The sequence below is a fragment of the Anopheles stephensi genome, chromosome 2 (genome assembly GCF_013141755.1).
Source record: "Anopheles stephensi strain Indian chromosome 2, UCI_ANSTEP_V1.0, whole genome shotgun sequence".
NCBI lineage: Eukaryota > Metazoa > Arthropoda > Insecta > Diptera > Culicidae > Anopheles > Anopheles stephensi.
In genome coordinates this window covers 65,015,361-65,033,880 of record NC_050202.1, presented here as the reverse complement: position 1 = coordinate 65,033,880, position 18,520 = coordinate 65,015,361, and the positions used below count along the sequence as shown (strand labels likewise).

The 18,520-nt window shown below is 44.4% G+C and overlaps 1 protein-coding gene across 13 annotated transcripts in view; it reads right to left on the bottom strand.

Annotated features, from left to right (window-relative positions):
- The window catches only part of LOC118505304 (tumor necrosis factor alpha-induced protein 8-like protein), a 33,937-nt gene that overhangs the window by 5,558 nt on the left and 9,859 nt on the right, over positions 1-18,520 (bottom strand). For 5 of the 13 annotated variants that reach the window (XM_036040928.1, XM_036040927.1, XM_036040931.1 and 2 more), the window contains exons 3-5: positions 4,467-4,738; positions 2,653-2,807; positions 2,558-2,572 (exon numbers count right to left, since the gene is read on the bottom strand). In XM_036040928.1, the coding sequence (XP_035896821.1) occupies positions 2,558-2,572; positions 2,653-2,807; positions 4,467-4,554 (258 nt within the window). In that variant the 5' untranslated portion in view covers positions 4,555-4,738. Of the gene's footprint in view, positions 1-2,556; positions 2,573-2,652; positions 2,808-3,260; positions 3,468-3,580; positions 4,428-4,466; positions 4,761-13,144; positions 18,509-18,520 lie in introns of those variants that run through there. The other 8 variants (XM_036040924.1, XM_036040926.1, XM_036040934.1 and 5 more) reach the window with 7 other exon arrangements.

The window sequence follows — 18,520 nt, the reverse complement described above, 5'->3', positions numbered from 1 at the left end:
AATGTCTGATGTGGGTGCCCTTAAAATAAAGAATTCCATTTTAGTGCTGAATTCTTGATTTTGAGATTCAATAGTAGCCACGATAGAGTTTTTAACTTGCTGTACTGCTTGCCCAATGCCAGTGATGACGATGTTGACCCTTTTCTGCGGCGTTTGCAGACGTTTAGCCAATGACTCCGTGATGAAGTTTGAAGTAGATCCGGAGTCTAGCAGCGCTCGTGCTTTGATTTGCTGGCCATGGTCGTCTACAATGGTGATTATGGCGGTTTCTAGTAATACCATGTCGCCTTCCTGGACCTCATCTGATTGTGCTGACATGCTGATTTTTGCCGGAAAATTCGGTTGACCGAAAGGTGTGGTTGTTGGTGCTGGTGATGTAATATGCAGCAGTGTATGGTGACGCGCGTTGCAAAACCGACACGAATATTTTGAATTGCACTCAGGAACCTGATGATCCATTGACAGGCAGTTGAAACACAACCGCAGCTTTGCCACAATGTCCCGACGATCCTTCACCGACTTTCTATCGAATGCTGGGCACGTGCGCAGTGGGTGTCGGTCCGAGCAACCCAATGAACACGATGTTGGTTTCACTGCGACTGTCTTCTCACGCCCTGTGGTCACAGCATAGGATTGCGAACGACGATGTGATGGGGATGATGTAGTTCCTTTGACCACGGCACTCGACTTGTGTTTCACCCCGGCCACCGTGATCGCAACCAGCTCCTTGCTCCTTTCCAGGTTGAGTGTTGATCGTAGAATGCGAACTCTGTCCTGTAAAAAACTGATTAGTTCCGAATACTTATCTTGAGGCGACGTTGACGAGTGTCGTTCCCAAGCCAATAGTGATTCGGAGTCCAGTTTTAAGAACAGGATGTTTATCAGCGGCACGTCCCAAGAATCCACGGGTTGATCCAGTTTCCGAAGTCCATTCACGTTTCTCGTGAATTCGTCCACGAGTGAGGCCAGGTCATCCACGTTAGTTCCGTCCACCGATGGAAGGAAATGTAGTCTCCGGTAGTACTCGCGACACAACATGCGTTTGTTGTCGTATCGTTTCAGTAGCATCTTCCACGTTACGGCATAGTTGTCAGCCGTCAACGATGTGTGCTCGAACGGCCGAGCAGCATCACCTTTCAAGGTACCGAGCAAGTACTGCAGCTTCATGATCGGTGGGATTTCGGGCGAAGAATCGATCATAGCAACAAATCGATCTCTGAAAGTCAACCACTTTGTATCATCACCGTCGAAAGTCGGTAGCTCGACTTTGGGAAGACGAATGTTCACTGTGCTTGAGCTGTTTAGAGCTGCGGTGCTCGAAAGCAGCAATGAATTGTTCACTGTATGGTTCTCCATTGGTTTATGTTTGAGGAAGAAACCACGCAACTTTCTATAACGTTCGTCCATATCACACCTATCGTTGATGCACGCTTCAATAGTATCTTCTTTGTCATCTAGTTCCTCTAGTTTCCCGATCGCGTTTATGAAACTATTATGATGTGAGTCCAACTGTTCTAGGCATGTGGACAACTCATCGACTTGATTTTCATCGTACCTCAACATAAAATCCTCTAATCGCGCAATATATGCTTCGGATTGCCTTTTCTTCAACAGCACATTTTTAAGTTTTTTGTCCATAGTGACATATGAAATATTTCGCACTCGATACGCACTGAAAGCTTTGTTGTATGCAAAATTGTACGCAGGTCCAAGTACGCGATTCACTTAGCACGGTTGCAGTAGTAACAACACCTTTACTTTACAAGATGGTGGTGAGATGACGCTATGAAATTGGCGCGCGATGGTGATGAGGTTGTCGACCGAAGCTTGGATGAAGCGACGCTTCCACTAACACAATTATCGAAATATAAAGCGGATGAGAAGGACGATTGTTCACGGAAGTCTGCGTTGACGGAACGCGGTTCACTTTCACACGCGAGCACGGATGACACAAAAACACACTAGTAATCGGCTGGCAGGAAGGTCCGTGATAATGATTGTTCACAATATTGTTCTATCACTGAGCACAGCACTAACGATGTACGAAAGTTACACTCACACGCATATACATACATGCACACTCCGTGGGAATGTTTCGATCTCTTGATGCAGAGTGACCACACACGGATGTTGAAACGAACAGACGCGATGATTCGAAAGGAATTCACGATGGATGGGTATCGTGAATTTCACAGTAGAGTAGGATACTCAATGTTCGTGCCCTTGATAGCGGGGCGATGATTGTACTACACCGTAAGCCTAGTACAACCGGAACTGGCTTGCACAAAACTGGATGAGAATTGGTAACACGTAGTGCCCTAATTCACTATTGTACAAGGATACAAGTCACGACACACGATCCGGCTCGAAGGACCAAAATGTAGAGAATTTACTGGATGTGATATCGTGATTGTCTTGCGATAGATGTAACACGTCTGGTTTCTTTGCGAGTGTGAATTCAATTGTCCTTTATTCTTATGCATTAATTAGAGTTCATTACAAATTCATCATGATTCATTTCTACCCTATAAACATTTTCGTAATTCGAACAGGATGCCTTTTTGCTGCCAGTCTGTACGGGAAAGAAGCCAAACAGAGGGGGTCACATAAAAAGGGATCCATATTCTGTGAAGCAAAGTTTCGTTTACTCACATGCACTTTCACCAGCCGGTATACATTGTCCAGCAGGGATGCGGTCGTACCGTCGATGAATACTTTCGCCACATTTTTGCTTGCCATCCGGGAGAGGATTTTCTTCTGCGCCCGCAGCCCGATGTCCTTCGCTTTGAAGGCATTATCCGTCATAACTGCAATGGATGAAAGATGGGGATTAGAACGTTGAGGTGGTGCGTCGCAAGCAACCAACGGACGCCGAGTGGAGGCCGAGTCGTCCGACAAACGCCTTCGAGTACATTAAGACCACTTTCTTGCAAACAGACGTTCCTATCTTCTACGCAAACACAGGCTTGTCCCTCTCGTCTGCTGTTATCGTACACAATTTACAGAAGAAACTCATTTCCCATTCGAAACGCATGTGTCATGCCTGTTGTCGCCGCGGTATCACTGAACGACAAATCAGATGATTGGTGTTTGTCGCTTTCTAACAATTGTACCGTGTTTGTGGTTTATTTCTCCAATAGCAATAAGCAATAAAGGGAATTGGTGTGTGTGGTTTTGCGTTTACAGTAATTTGTCTTTTGTGGTCAAATGTTACCGGGTTGACCGACTTCGGGGTGTGCTTGTGGCCGATTTCTACGTACCTGTATCAATCATTCTGGAGAATCAACAGATTTATGCAAGTGGTGAAATGCTACGGTATAGTGGTTCAGTCTGTCTTAATCTGTGGATCCGCTTGCTCAGTACAAACCAAAATACTGTCAGGAAATAATGTGCTGTGGCACGTCTTACGATGCAAATGATAATACTGACAAGAAAATCAAAATTTAAACGAACTTAGTAAACATTTTCTGCAAAAAAAAGAAAAAAGAGAAAGAAGAGAAAACAAAATTAAAGAAAGATGATAAAAAAGCAACAAATAAATAAGCAAGTGCAAAGCATAAAAATTTCAACATATAATTACCCAGTAAAGCAAACTAATTGTAGCTTAAAAGCAAACTGAGGTACAACCAAAAAGAGGTAGCCGGACGAGCCAGTCTAGCCAGTGGAACGCCTTCCGTTGAAATTATTATCGTTGAACATGCGATATTAGGCTGATCTGCCATCTATTACGCCGCAGCAAAGAAGAAGTAATGCTGTGGGTCGTCGGCTCCATTACGATCATTTTCGCTCCGAAAGCTGCTGCCAAGTGAAAGGATATTTTATGGCCTCCCAACCTCCAGACGGCTAATTATACATTCATAGCATAAGCTAATAGTTTTCAGAAGGTATAGCCAATAAAACCACCTCTGGAGGACACCCTTATGATGACCTTATGACATGCATCGCTTCGTAGGTGAAACCATTCATAAGCATCAAATCGAAATGAGCCATGTGCGTTGGCAGTACGACAACATAATGCTTAAAGGACACTGTCATGCATTATCTGACGTCGGAAAATGGTTTACGCACGTGGCAACGCTTCAGTAAGAGGATTAAGGCTTTCCTTTGGCCATCTTCAAAAGCAGTCCCCCTGGTTGACACCAGTACGCTTGACCGTATCGAACACATAAGCTTCCGAAAATGTGTTGCTAAAGGCTTTCCAATTGTAGCCTGGCTGTAGGACCAGCAAGACCTTGCAACGAGGATTACACGGGGGGAACGATTCCGACGGGTCCTGATTAACCCTTTTTAGCTACAATTCCGCCGTTCCCGGGATACCGGGTGTGTATGGGATGAGGTTTCTAGTAATGCTATCCGAGCTTTTACCGAGGGCCTTATTCTTCAACTCTTATTTGCAGCTTCATCCCTTCCGAGGGATTGTAATCTTTAGGTAGAAAATTGGAATCGGTTCCAGGCGGGATACTCACACAGACAGTTCGCACACTCGACTGCGATGCGCTGGTACACGATCCACGTTTGAAGCTCGAGAATGCTGGCCGCGCTCATGTTGTACATGCTTTAATTAAATTTTATGCAAGATGAGTTACTGAATCACTCTGCGCTGATGTTTCCAGTTTCGTTGTGCACAGCATGTGCCTTGGTTTGTACTTTGTGACGGATGGATTCAGTTCGTTTGGCTGGATGGAACCGACAAGTGGTCGTTTTTTCTGATAAGTTGTTACAACGGCGATTCAAATTGCTGAAAAAAGAGAGAAGAAAACCTTTTTCATTATTATTAAAGAAATTCATAATTTATTTAGCTTATCTTAATTTTCTCAACATATGATAACACTTCATTAAAAATAAACCGTTGGATAGATAGCGAGAAAGCTTGAATTTGGACAGCGTACTGTCCGCAATCAGCTGTTATTGTCCCGGAGAAACGTTGCACCGCTAACAAGCAAGCAAACGGTGCATCACAGCCGAATGTGATAAATATCTTAATCAACATTGAAAGTTTTACTGGTGTAATAAATGCGCTTCTCGGAGCTGTTTGCTGGTTTGCTGATTAACAGGGGGTTTTCCTGCTTACACGTGGAGTATAAAATATACCGCCTGAATCTTCCATCACGCGCCGCTCGATTTACCTTAGCACAAGCGAAATAAAACATAAGGAGAAAATCGATTTGATAATCGCTTTTCTTCGATACAGCGAACCAACTGCCGCTCTTGACATTGGACGGCGGGGATTCGATGTAACTTTCATTGCAAAAACAGCCGATCTGTAAAGCACTTTTCCTTCCTGATTTTTTTTTTTGCGCTCCGTTAACACATGCTCATAACGCGCAGATTGTGATAACAACAAAAAAGGTATAATAAATTAGTTAATATAAAGATAATGCTTTGTAGACATCGTGCAACAGACAACATCGCGAAGAAAACATCACGAACAACAGAAAACACGAGAAACCCATTCCATGAAGGTTGTTTGTGCGCCCTGGTAAGGTCTTTGTGCAGTGAGCTAATCTTGTTGACAAGCTTGCTGCCTCTTCTGATAGTTCATCATTTCCATAATTCTCACCATGCCTTTTATGTTTGCCTGCTAAATGATTCCCTTGTTTTTTGCTTTGTACAACGACACGACTACTGTCGACTGTTGACGGAAGCGAACAAACCCGTTGAAAGGTGTTTGGAGTGATGAGTGACGGGATGATACTGCTGCTGGAGCGCTGGGGCTTTCAGATGATAGTGGCAATGTGGCTTTCTCACTTTTCCTTACAAAATGGCATCAATTTCGCTTGCACAACCCACTCGCAGCACGCTTTTCATATGCAACTAGCGCTGGTTGATGCTTTAGAGCCATCCATCTTTCACACAATCTTTGGTGATTTCAATTTACAAAACCGGAAGCTACAAAACCACCGTTGGCCACTACTTCCTACTTCGCGCTAGTGTTGTCTTGTCAATCTACACATTCACCGCGTCTTTTGTGACGGGAAAGAAAACCCCCGATGATGGAGTCACCTGATCGTCCGCTTTCAACGGCTCTCGTGGTGGTGGGCTGAAAGGAACAAATGGCATAATTTCCGAGCAGGAGGCCACTTCAAACTTCCACCAATAAAAATATTACTCCCTGTATGGCCATCACCAGCCATCACCGTGTGGACCACCGTCACCGTCATGTGTTGTTATAAAAGTTTGGAAAGCAAAACATTTGATCGAATGTCGTGGGGGAAGGAAACTTTTACTATCGATCAGCTCTACCGATGGAGGGATACAGGGAACCAGGTTCGCTCTCTCTCTATCTCTCTTTCTCTTTGGTGACTGCTGATCAAATTATTGACGCGATCAATCATCGAAACGAACGTTAATGGTTTAAAAGCGAACGCTCGCTCAACTGAGGCGGTTAAAACAACCTCCTTGATATGAAGATGGTGACGAACAGATCTCTGTCACTGGTTAGCGAACAGTGAAAACACCGTCTCGTCATGCTAGGACATGGTCACATAATGGAGATGATTCTTGACACAACATCTCGGCGGTAAATTCTTGCTTTTGAGATTCAGCATATTCGATCCACGTACAACTTAACGCCAATGGATTACTTTAATAATGTGAAGCAAACAATCGATGAAGATGCCTGCGTGCCTTCATCGAAACCCCATACTTTACTGTCAATTCACGCATATTTGGTTACCAATTTCCCAAATTGAGCTGAATGCAAAAACAAATACATCACGGAAAAGGAAAAAATTACCATACATGATTCAATTTCCAACATTGGCTTACTGCTGCTAAACGAAGCCGGCGACTGCCGAAAAAAACACCCAATGAACAAACCCATTCCCGGACGGTATTCGGTTGTCGATTTGTGCGCCAGTGGCGCTTTTTGGGTGTTTCATTAGAAGTACGCATCGCCCACCGTCTCCTAGAGCCAGGCCAAGGAAGCAAAAATCAATTATTGATTGTCCCCACAAACTGCTGGGAGGTAAGTGGATCGATGGAGGAAATTAGCTTCCTGCGCTGTGGAAGCTGAAATAAAAAACCTCCTGCCAAAGGACAAAGGTACGGTAAAGGGAGAAAATGAGAAAGCAAATTAGAACATTGGCGATTGGCAGCTGCAAGGACAGCAGAGGATTGCACGTGCTCCGGGCAAAAGGGATAATGAAGCTGGGCGAAGCTTTAAGAAGGGATCTAGTACAAGCTATCATAACGCTACTCACATTCGACCGGTGTACTATTTTGGACGTGAGTAGAAGGTAATAAATATGATTTCAGCTAAAAAAAGATCACAAACAGAACGGTTCATTTGCCGCCATCTGTTCTATTCGTATCCGTCCTCATTCTGCTCGTAAAAAATCATACACACATTTCTACGCCATAAAAGGACGTAGACGTTCATTTACACTGCGTAGGTGCAACGATTCATGATATTAATTTGCGCTCGTTTGTTGTCAATTCTAGCGAACCGCGTAACAGATGCCCGTACAAAACAGGGCACACTGAAAGCAATTTAAAAGCATGCACAAGCATTTTTAACATCAACTGCAAACAAAAAAAAAACGGAGAGAACAAATTTCCACCAGCCCAAAACTTTCTCGAGGCAATGATTAAATTTATGATTACATGCAAGCATGTCGGCAGCACAACGGGACAACGGTTCTTTGAGCAAGGTCACGTTAAGCAAAGAACGCCCACAGCGCGCCAATGAAAAGTTTTCTCGCGTTCTTGCGCGATGTGGGTTTTGAGAAGAAAATGATGTTAGTAAACTTTTTAAATGACTCCCTCGGGAGTCATTCACCCGTATGGGCATCGTGAGTGCCGGAATGGGAAAAGGGGCACTTTTTTGTGGAGTTCACACAGAATGTAAGCACAGCAAGGACACAGAGGACTCGCTAAATTTTTTATCACATTTGGAACATACTTTTTTGCTGAAGGATTCTTCATCCTTTCTCTTACACGATGAACACAATTTCAAGCTATATTGTGTCGTTTGCTCATCGCTGCCAGATGCAGTCAGGTCTTTACGGCCTACAACCGTTGATAACTGGCACATGTCCCTACCCAGAATCAGCAGCATCAGCAGGCAAATTGTCAAGGAGCATACCACCCCCAAATCAGTACCAGTGACGCCGGCTTTGTTCCGGTGCTTCGTTTTAGCCTTAACCAGCTGCTGGTCTGGACACGTGTCACGCTTATTGCCTTCCATGAACAACGCTTAAAACTTCCCAGGCGACTATTCACTGTTATGGTAACGCAGTGAGTGTTCTAAAGCGAGTACTTGCTACTTGGAACGACCATTGAAAGCCTTTATCATCGTTGTGTTGAGTTCAAACGGTCGCTCTCGGTACATTTTGCATGTCAAAGTGAAGCAAAGCGAACATTGTGCGGTCCGGATACGGATATGGCTTTTCAACTCAGCCGCTCGGTGCACAAGCTTCAAAACGATAGCAGATAAAGCGGGTTTTTTCTGGAAGCAAACGCACCCGAGCGGATATTGCCGCATCAGGACTTTAAGATTTCAAGGAAATTTAGCCTCCATTTTAAGAATTAGTATTTTATCTGGTGCAACTATTCGGATGTAGAACTGAGTTGAAGAATCGACCATTAAGCAAACAAAATAAGAAGATATTCCTTCCGCTTTCATTACTGCCCACTTGAGACGTCTTGATTGGCTATTGCCAGTTCTCGGAACAATAACGACCTTACTCGATCGGTGCGCAGAGTAGGAAAGATTTCTACGAAAACAGATTTACAAAATTGTTTAACCCGTAGGAAATCTTATTTACTGTACAGCATAGAAATTTATGTTATGCGCATGCAAATCGATAACATCGTACAATCGCGTATAAACGCTAGACAGCATTCTGTGAATAAAAAATCTTAAACGATATTTTTTCCTGCAATTTTTTCGGTTTTTGGGAGAGTTATTTTCATTATTCTACAGCAAATAAAAAGGCAGAAGCTAAAGCACAGCGCTGGCAAACCCCAAGCGACCCAGGATGATCTGCTTTTAATGTACTCCAAACATAAGGTTGGATTTTTGTTCCACACGAGAATGGCCAAATGGGTCAGTACGGTTACAGCAGCGCAAGGAAAACGAAAAGCGCAAACTCATTCGCTACTGTGCCCGGAAATCGGATCTCTTTCCGGTTCCGGGTGTCTACCGACGTGGCGCACCGCACCAGACCAAAAAAGCGGTTCAAGTTGCTCGCTGTCGGAAACATGAGAGCTTATGTGACCGCGGGAGTAAACAGCACTACACGAAAATGATGAAACATCGGGGCGAGCGTGTGTTCTGGAGCAGGTAGAGCGAAGAAGCAACAAACCACACACTAACACACCGGCTATATCCAGATTCCAATAACGATGACGGAATGGCGATTAAAGGAATGCTTAACGGAATTCCAGACGTTCCAAGGGACCGGTTTATGCTCGCTGCGGTTGATCGTTTCACCAGCGACCAGCTGACTAGTGTTGCAGTGAATCGAGCTCTAGCGTGATCAAGCAACCGAGCACCGGAGTTTCCCCGGCGATAGAGCTTTGGCTTGAGCAGGTTGACGACGGTTGTGACGTGACACCGATGCTGGTAGCCACCGGTGAAGAAGCCATCGGATGCGGTGGTTGGACGCTGCAGAAGCATTAGGAGGTAACGGTTATTGGCATATTTATAGCGCCAGATGACCGCCGAAACCCCTCGGGGCGTATGCTGATAATCGGTTCGCTGCGTTTGTTGTAGGGCTTTGGTTTCTTGCTGACTGTAGCCATTATAGCAATTGGGAAAAAGGAGGATGAATTTCAAAAACCTGGCGGTGTTTTGTTCGCGGCATCAGGTACCAGACCAGCGAGAATGGATGCAGAATGTTCTAATGAGGCGATTGCAGTAATACTTTAAGCATTGGGAGTAGCAAATTGATGTTTTCGACTCTGTCGTTTTTTTACAAGTCAATGTTACGATTAGGGTAGGATACCGGAGTAAGTACTACTTTAATATAGTTTTAATTAAAATACGCTTTTACGCGATTGCTGTTTGATGTCATCGTTAAATTGAACTACACTGCTTGTCGAAGGAGCATTACTGCAGCTGGTCAGAACTGCTCAAAGAGGGCAGTAAATCAGGCCGACTCGCCGCCAGCTCTATGTCACTCAACTAACAATTATCCAGTCGTCAGGCATGACAGAGAATGAGGATGATGGCTAGAGAACCAATTAACGTAAAAATTATGATCTCAAAAAAACCTGGATAAATCTTTGGGCAAATAACTTAAATAAACGTTTTAAATTTGATTCCATAAATTCTCGAAGCTTTTCATTAATTATCAAGCTTGTTGACCAAGTTGGTGCAAAGCTCATAACGCTTAAGATATGCATAACTTTATCTATCTAATTTAGATACATATCTAACAAACCAGTTGGAGCTCGGTAATAAATTCAACCGAGCAACTTTCCTTCACGTCGATGCTTTCGTTGAAGAAGAACGTTAAAGCACATCATCACCACCAAAGCATCGTAGTTGCATACAGCCAATCTTTCTGGCTGGCGAATGTTAATTAATTTGATTAGCAAATCTTTGAACTTACCCACCGTATCGGGGATACAACTTTTTCGGCACTTACGCCATCGCCATCGTAGCGTGCAAATTTTCTCGCCCGGGCTTTCAATGCCCTGCATCACGAAACGTCCCCAACCGTCGTTACCGCGTTACATTCATTTGCACATTTTTGTTTACATCCAGCACCGAGCTGCCGTCCAAAAACAATACAAACACGCGAAAAAGTGGGTTCAATGGTGGTGGAGAGGGCTTTCCTGCAACATGGCTTAAAATTTGCATTCCGTGTGCAAGACGGAACTGTCCGGTCACTGGCTGAAAAAACGTGAGCGAAACCATATGCCGTGCGATCAAGAAGTATAAGTCGAATGTCGGCTACTGCACGACGTGATCAATACCCGGCAATTGCTGAGGGTGAGAAATTTCATCTCGCATACACCACCGTTGGCGAGTGAATAAAATTGGATTTTATTTTCTTCCCACCGAGCAGGCGGTTTTTGCAGGTCGGAGTGATGTGTAGGAAATTGGTTTCTCAGTCGCTCACTTTTGGTGTAAAAGAACTACGCTGCAAATCGCACCGCCCGTATGTGTGTGATGTTATGAAGTGTGGTGTGTTCCGTGGCTCAAATTCCCACAAACGCTCCAAAGTGCACCTACGCGAAACGACAGTGGGTAGAACAGTTTGGAGTTGAAGGAATGTTTATGAAATACCAACGAAGGTGAAGGCGCATTCCGCAGGGCGTTAGGGGGGAATGATTGGCAGCTGCCGAAAGGTAGTGGTACGTTGGCGACGACTATCCAAAAGATGCACTTCGATGCAAAACACCGAGACGATTATGCGACCGCAATCGTTTCCCGCGAGTAGAGCAGCAAACGGCTTCGACGGCTGCATATATGCGATTGTGGATGTGATTTTCATGCGAATAAGCTACGGGCACTTTACTGGCGTCTGGTATCTGATTCGGGTGTAACAATGCACCTGTTTTCCCTGTGCTGTGACGCATTCAAACAGATCATGTGCATAATAAATGTGTCTATTTCACATGATGAAGCGCTTGGTTAGCTTAACCTCATAGACAGTGAGTTTTATAAAACCAGTAAGAAGCGATTTTTATCATGTTTTTTATGGGTTTGTATGGCAGCTGTTGTACAAAGCCCATCGAAAGCTTTATCCCTGTAGTGAAATAACACTCCACCGTAAGCTACGTTAAAAACAACCTCATTCACCATTCAGGTCGGAGAAATTTCGTTAAGTCTCGTACACACAGCGAGCCAGCCAGCAAGCTAGCAGCTTATATGATGCATTTTAAATACCGCGTAGGCGAGGCAGAATTTCTAATTAGTTCATTAGCCTCTGCTAATGAACCGGTCTGCGAGACGAACGAGAGGTGAAATCGTTTATTTATCTATTTTCCAGGTGCCACTCCAGGTGCGCGTTTAATCTCGTTCTTTAATCCTCCCAATGTTTCCATCACTCCGCTAAGGGAGTTTGCTGTGAAGAAGGTGTCGTAGAACTGACTCCACCCCAACTGCTTGAAATTCACCAGATGTGTGAAACGATCTCGATCATTCGGTTAGAAGCTGTACGTGTCGTAAATCTACACACAATACAAATCAGTCAGTCCGGGAAAGGCTTTAGTGCGGCCTAGAGATTCCGTTTAGGCACCTAGCAAGATCAGTGTATTTCGAGAATTTTTCACTCAGTTGTGTTGGGACGAGCAATAACAGATTCTATTTGCTAGAGCTAACCCTTGAAATGGTTCTTAGGTGCGAGTAGTTGAAATGGGGTAAAATAGTGTGGAACTCGTACAAGGTTTTTCAGAATCTAGAATGTTTGAGTTTTAGATATCTGAAACTATTTCCTCGAAAGAATTCGGCAAGCACTAATCCACTTTGTCCTATTATTATGCCAATCAACTACATGGATGTAATATTATTATACTAACATAAACACACATTCTAGAACATTGAACAAATAAACGCTAGTAAATTGGACCAGTCCTAGATCCAACAGGCAGTACATCAAGAGGGTTTAGCGCTCGAAGCTGGATACGTGCAATCCGTTTTGTTTGTTTTGCTTTCCACGCGTCCACGCTTATACCGTGCTCGGGAGCCACTGATTTTTATTCTCGCACCGACGATGGAATAAACATTCATTTACATTAAACCGTCCCGAAAACCCGTGCCCGAAACGATTTTTCCTAACCTCTGGACGCACATACCCAAATTCACCTCCCCGAGCCTCTGGTGGATTAAAAACGAAACAATAGCCGTTGGGAAAAGAAAAACACAAATCGAAGATTTTCTTTGTGCTTTCAATAATAAATTATACCAACTGTGTGGTGGGATCCCAAACAAAGATTCCGCATCCGGTGGAGTTTTCCTGTTGACCGATAGAACGCTCGTCCAGTGGACTGGTCTAGTTGGCAGGGGAAAAACACTATGTTAGGGAGAGGCAAGCAGTGGGAGCTAACCTAGGGAATGGATTAGTCTGGTGGGACGCTTGCCAATCGCAAGATTGTCTGTCTGAAGGGAAAGACAAATCTTTAACCCATTCTCGGCTTCGATCGAAGCCACTCGAATGCGGGGTTAGGAAATCGTTAAGAAGTTGTTTACCTCGAGCGAATCCAGTCGCGTTGGGGGAAGTTGCCGGTGGTGTTGCCGATGTCGTCGTCGTACTGGCCTGGAGCCAGCTCGATTGTTTTATCGTTACGAGATGGTACGAAGGGGAGGGGAAAACGGATCGTTGCGCGATGTGAAGCAATGAAAAAGGTGAGGGAAAGAAACGTCGAACGAAATTGTAAGAGTTGGTGCTGCTGGTACTACGACAACTACTACTATCAACCCTGTTGAACAAGTGAACGAGACTAACATCGATTGAAGTTATGCAGAGAGACATAGATTTTTGGGTAACCTATTTCCAAGTGTTGACTTTGAGTTCAAGCAATGCGATTACTGTTAGAAGAGTTTCGTGAGATATTAATTTAATTGCTGCTAAGTAAATGCACACAACCCGTCACGTGTTGCTCCCGTAGCTCAAAAACCCATCTCACGGCTAGCTCACAACGTTACACATAAGCATTTCATTAAATTTATCTAAACAACAACGAAAATAGAGCCGTACTCGCACTAGGCCGATGTCACGCGATCGTCTTGCATTTAACCGGTTGTTGTTGCGGGTTTGTGTGGTCGTAAGCATGCATTTCGTCATGCATTACAAAACACTTGCAATCTCAAGTTTTGAAGTACAATGAAAGACTAGCACGCTGCTTTTGCAACACGCTGAAAACAAGTTTATAGCGGCGCATTACTGAGCTGGCTGTGAAAACTGGGGTGATTCTTGAGAAGAAGCTTGTAAGTTAAGCTAGAATCGGGAATCATTTTGAGATTCCCAACCATAACGAAGTTGTAGGATAGAACAGAAGCAGATAGAACAGAACCTGAGCAGAATGATTGGACTTGAACCGGTAGATTTATGGGTGTTAGTTGTCGGCTATAAATTTCGCCAGTAATTTTTTACTCCAAATATTCCTAGCGCAATCAGCCCGGGCTAACTTTTAGCGTCTCCTTCCAGATGAATACGTAACTTCCCTCCAAAAATATTGCATATGTCACAGACTTCCAATGTTTCCAAGCTCGCGCCAAGCAGCTAGCCGGGGAACTAGCCGATCGGTTTACATTTATCACCATAAAACGGAAAAGGTGCTAAGGCGGAAAATCGGCTTTTCTCCTGATATTATCACCGTCTACCATTTAAACATACCTATGCCATTCTGAGGGATCGAAAGCGCGCCCGTCGCTTTGGGAAATGTGCCATGTAACAAAACGAAAGTGTGTGCCTGGAATAAAATATTCTTTCTACCCATTACTGTGTGTGCACGGTTGCGTTTGCCACCGGGTCTAATCCGGTGTCATGGCTGAGATTGGGCTGGGTCAAAAGTTGCCCTTCCATCAGCTCAAAGCACCGGCTCAATTCGCCATTCGTTCCATTCGGACGGGCGGGCGGCCTTGTTCGGGGTCGTGTTATTTTGGTAGCGTATAAAAAAACGAAACGAATGGAAAAATCCGCCAAAGTAAGAAAACCCTCTACCGGCAACGTTTTTTCGTTGGCAACGTTGACATTCACCTGCGCCTGACAGCCAGGTCGTGGGTGATCGTATATCCAACAGCAGCAGTTTGTCATCATGACATTCTTATTAGTACGAGTAAGAAAAAGAAAACCAAAAAGCCCAAAAACCTTCCACAAATTTGTGTGCGCCTTCTCAGGTGGCAAGTGGTTGTGTGATTTTCGAAGAAATTGATGCAATACTTTACTTTCAACCTTTGGCCCCGAACAGAGGTTTTAATACGGCACAACAACGACAATGTTATTCGGTTTTGATTTAAACACAAATCTCATATACATCCCATATTGCAGTCTATTGGCTGTGTTACGTCCGAAGACGGCCTACGTTGTGTTTTTTTTTTTTTTTTTTTTGTTGAAACCAATATTCTCTTTCAATTATTAGGTGGCTCTGAAAAGAGCCGATTGGATTGGCTTGGCTTCCCTCCGCGGTGTGATCGAGAATGACCGCGCTTTGCGATCAGCACCTCTTTTATAGCTTTCGGAAAAGAAGCCGAGTGTTCTAAATTTCTGCGACGAGCACTTTCTCGTCGCACGGCAGCTCACACTTTCTGGAACGCTTTGACAAAAGCGCTCCACACGGTTCGACTTCTTGGAAGCCGAGTATGGAAACGGCGGCACGTGTGGCGTGGATTCGTTATTGTTCTTATTGGTGCCTGTGTGCTCTGGATCCACTGTTATTGTTATTTTAGTTCGGGATCGAACATACCGGCCACCTTTTGGGAATACATTTCCCAAAATTTACACTTCCTGATGACACTCCAATGCACAAATTTTGGAAACTGGACGTTTGATGATCCCATTCGCTGTACGAAGAGTCACGACACGTGTCACTGAATCTGGTCCAGGATGTTTTTCCACTATACGCGCCAAAGGCCACTTCACTGCTGGTAATTGCTCGTCTTTCACTATCACCAAATCACCTACATTCAGCTCCTGAATGCTCCGTTTGACGTTGCGATGACCGTTTAACGACTTCACATACTCGTTGCGCCAACGGTGCCAGAAACCCTGGGCATATCTCTGAACAAGCTGATACTGCGACAGGCGATTAAGCGGGAGATGGGATAGTTCAGGTTCGGGAATTACTTGTGGTTTCTTGAGCATCAAAAAATGTGCAGGAGTTAACGCCTCTAGGTCATTAGGATCTTGTGAAAGGGGGACAAGAGGTCTGGAATTCATATGGCCTTCTATCTTTGCTAAGATAGTAATCATAGCTTCGTAAGCCAACTGAGCTGCACCAAGCTGACGTACTAAGTGAGTTTTTGCCACCTTTACTGCAGCTTCCCATAAGCCGCCGAAGTTGGGAGCGCGAGGTGGAATCATATGCCACTGGATACTGTCTTTGGCCATATAGTCACTGATTTTTTCACTGTCACGCTGAAGAAGAACGTATAGTTCGTGCAAGGCATGTTTGGCACCTACGAAATTAGTGCCATTGTCGGAATACAAATGCTTCGGCTTGCCCCTTCTGGCCACAAATCTATCCAGCGCCATTAAGAAAGAAGGGGTACTCAGATCACTAACGAGTTCTAAATGAACAGCCTTTGTGCTCATACAAACAAACACTGACACGTAACACTTGGGAGAAGCTGCCTTACGGTGTGTTGGGCGCAAATAAAACGGTCCACAGTAATCGATTCCAACGCAAGCGAACACTTCGTTTACCGTAACACGTGACACTGGTAGCTGACCAATAGGTTGTGCTATTGGAACTGGATTGGCCCTTATGCACCGATAGCAGGTTCGAAGTACACTACGAACGGCCCGCATGCCATTCAGAATCCACACTTCATCACGCAGGGACGAAAGGGTCATTGTAACTCCACCGTGTAATGTTTTATGATGCTGATCCCTGATCAAAAGACGCGTAAATGGGTGAAATGCTGGCAAAAGAACTGGATGCTTCCCATCAAATGCCATATTTGATTCACGCAACCGGCCACCAACGCGTAATAATCCACAAGAATCGAGGAATGGATTCAACAATCGAATGGATGAGCTCTTTGTTAGACACTTTCCCTTTGTGATAGCGCGAATATCGTCTGAAAACACTTCTCTTTGCACCATATGGAACAGGATCGTTTTAGCCGACTGTAACTCTTTCACTGTTAACGAAGACGAAAACTGTTTTGGTTCACGCTTGCGAATATTGTTGATGAATCTAACACAGAATCCAAAAACCCTTAACAGCCGTTGAAACGATGAAAATCGCTTGAAGATTAGATCCGTCTCAGCAACTTGAGCCGTGAGAACGATGGCTCTTTTCTCCAACTCTGTTTCACCTTTCTCGCCGAAGTGTTGAGAAGGCCAAGATGATTTGACTCCGCCAAGCCACGAGGGACCATTTCTCCATAGATCACTGTTTAGAAGCTCGACTGTTGATATACCCCGAGAGATCATATCGGCTGGGTTTTCTTTTCCGGAGACATGTTGCCACTGCGCACCATGTGTTATGTCTTGTACTTCAGCTACCCGTTTGGCCACAAACGGTTTCCATGTTCTGGGAGCTGCCTTGAGCCACTGAAGCGTAACAGTTGAATCAGACCAAAAGAAACACTCGTCGAATTTGGTGTCTAATGCATACACCACCTTTTGGTAGAGTCGAGCTCCAAGCAAGGCGGCAGACAGCTCTAATCGCGGAATTGTTAAAGGTTTCAGTGGAGCCACTCTTGATTTCGACGCTAATAATGTTATGCATATTGAACCGTTGCTGTCGATTGATCTGATGTATATGCATGCACCATAGGCCACTTCAGAAGCATCAACAAAGCAATGTAGCTCTGCATGCTGATGTTCTGGTATGAATGCAAACCTAGCTATGCGAAATTGTGCTAAGTTTGCTATTTGTTGCAGAAATTCTGTCCACTTTTCTTGCAACTTATGAGGAACTGGCACATCCCAGTCCAAGCTCTGCAACCACAATTGTTGCATGATGATTTTCGCACGTATAGTCACTGGTGTAATAAGACCGAGGGGATCATAGAGTTGAGCTATTGATGACAATATACTGCGTTTTGTGTGAATAGTGGACTTGTTTTCAATAGAGACATTCATACGAAATGAATCTGCTTCGGGTTCCCAGCAAATGCCCAGTGTCTTGATGCTTTCTTCAGCTTCAAACTTTATGGCGGATTGTGTTCCAAGAAGTTCTGCAGGGAGATCCGCTAGCACCTCTAGCGAATTGGAACACCACTTTCGAAGACAAAATCCACCTTTTTCGAGAAGAGCATTGAGTTGATCACGCAGTTCTTTTGCTTCTGCAATACTTCCCGCTCCTGCTAGTAGATCATCCACATACAGGTTTTGTTTCACAGCGGCACTGGCTTTGGGGTATTGCTTACCTTCATCATGAGCAAGCTGTAACAATGTGCGTGTTGCTAAGAATGCTGAGGGTGCCAAGCCATATGTCACTGTGCTTAGTTCGTATGATCGGATGGGCTGAGCATTGTCAAATCTCCATAAAATACGTTGCAGATGCCGATCATCTGGATGCATTGTTACTTGTCGGTACATCTTTGCTATGTCAGCGACAATAGCTACACGATATTTTCGGAAACGAATTACTAAAGTTAGCAACTCCTCCTGAACCACGGGACCAACTAGCAGAGCTTCGTTCAATGACCTTCCAGTCGTAGTTTTAGCAGAGGCGTCGAAAACAACTCTCAGTTTCGTAGTAGAACTGGACTCTTTCAACACCGGATGATGTGGAAGATAATATGCACCGATTTTTTTTTCTTGATTTTCAGAAACAACAGCCATGTGCCCCAGGTCTAAATATTCCTGCATGAAGTCGTGGTATTGGCTTTTGAGGCAAGCATCCTTCGACAATCTTTTCTCAAGAAGGTGAAATCTTTTCAATGCATTGG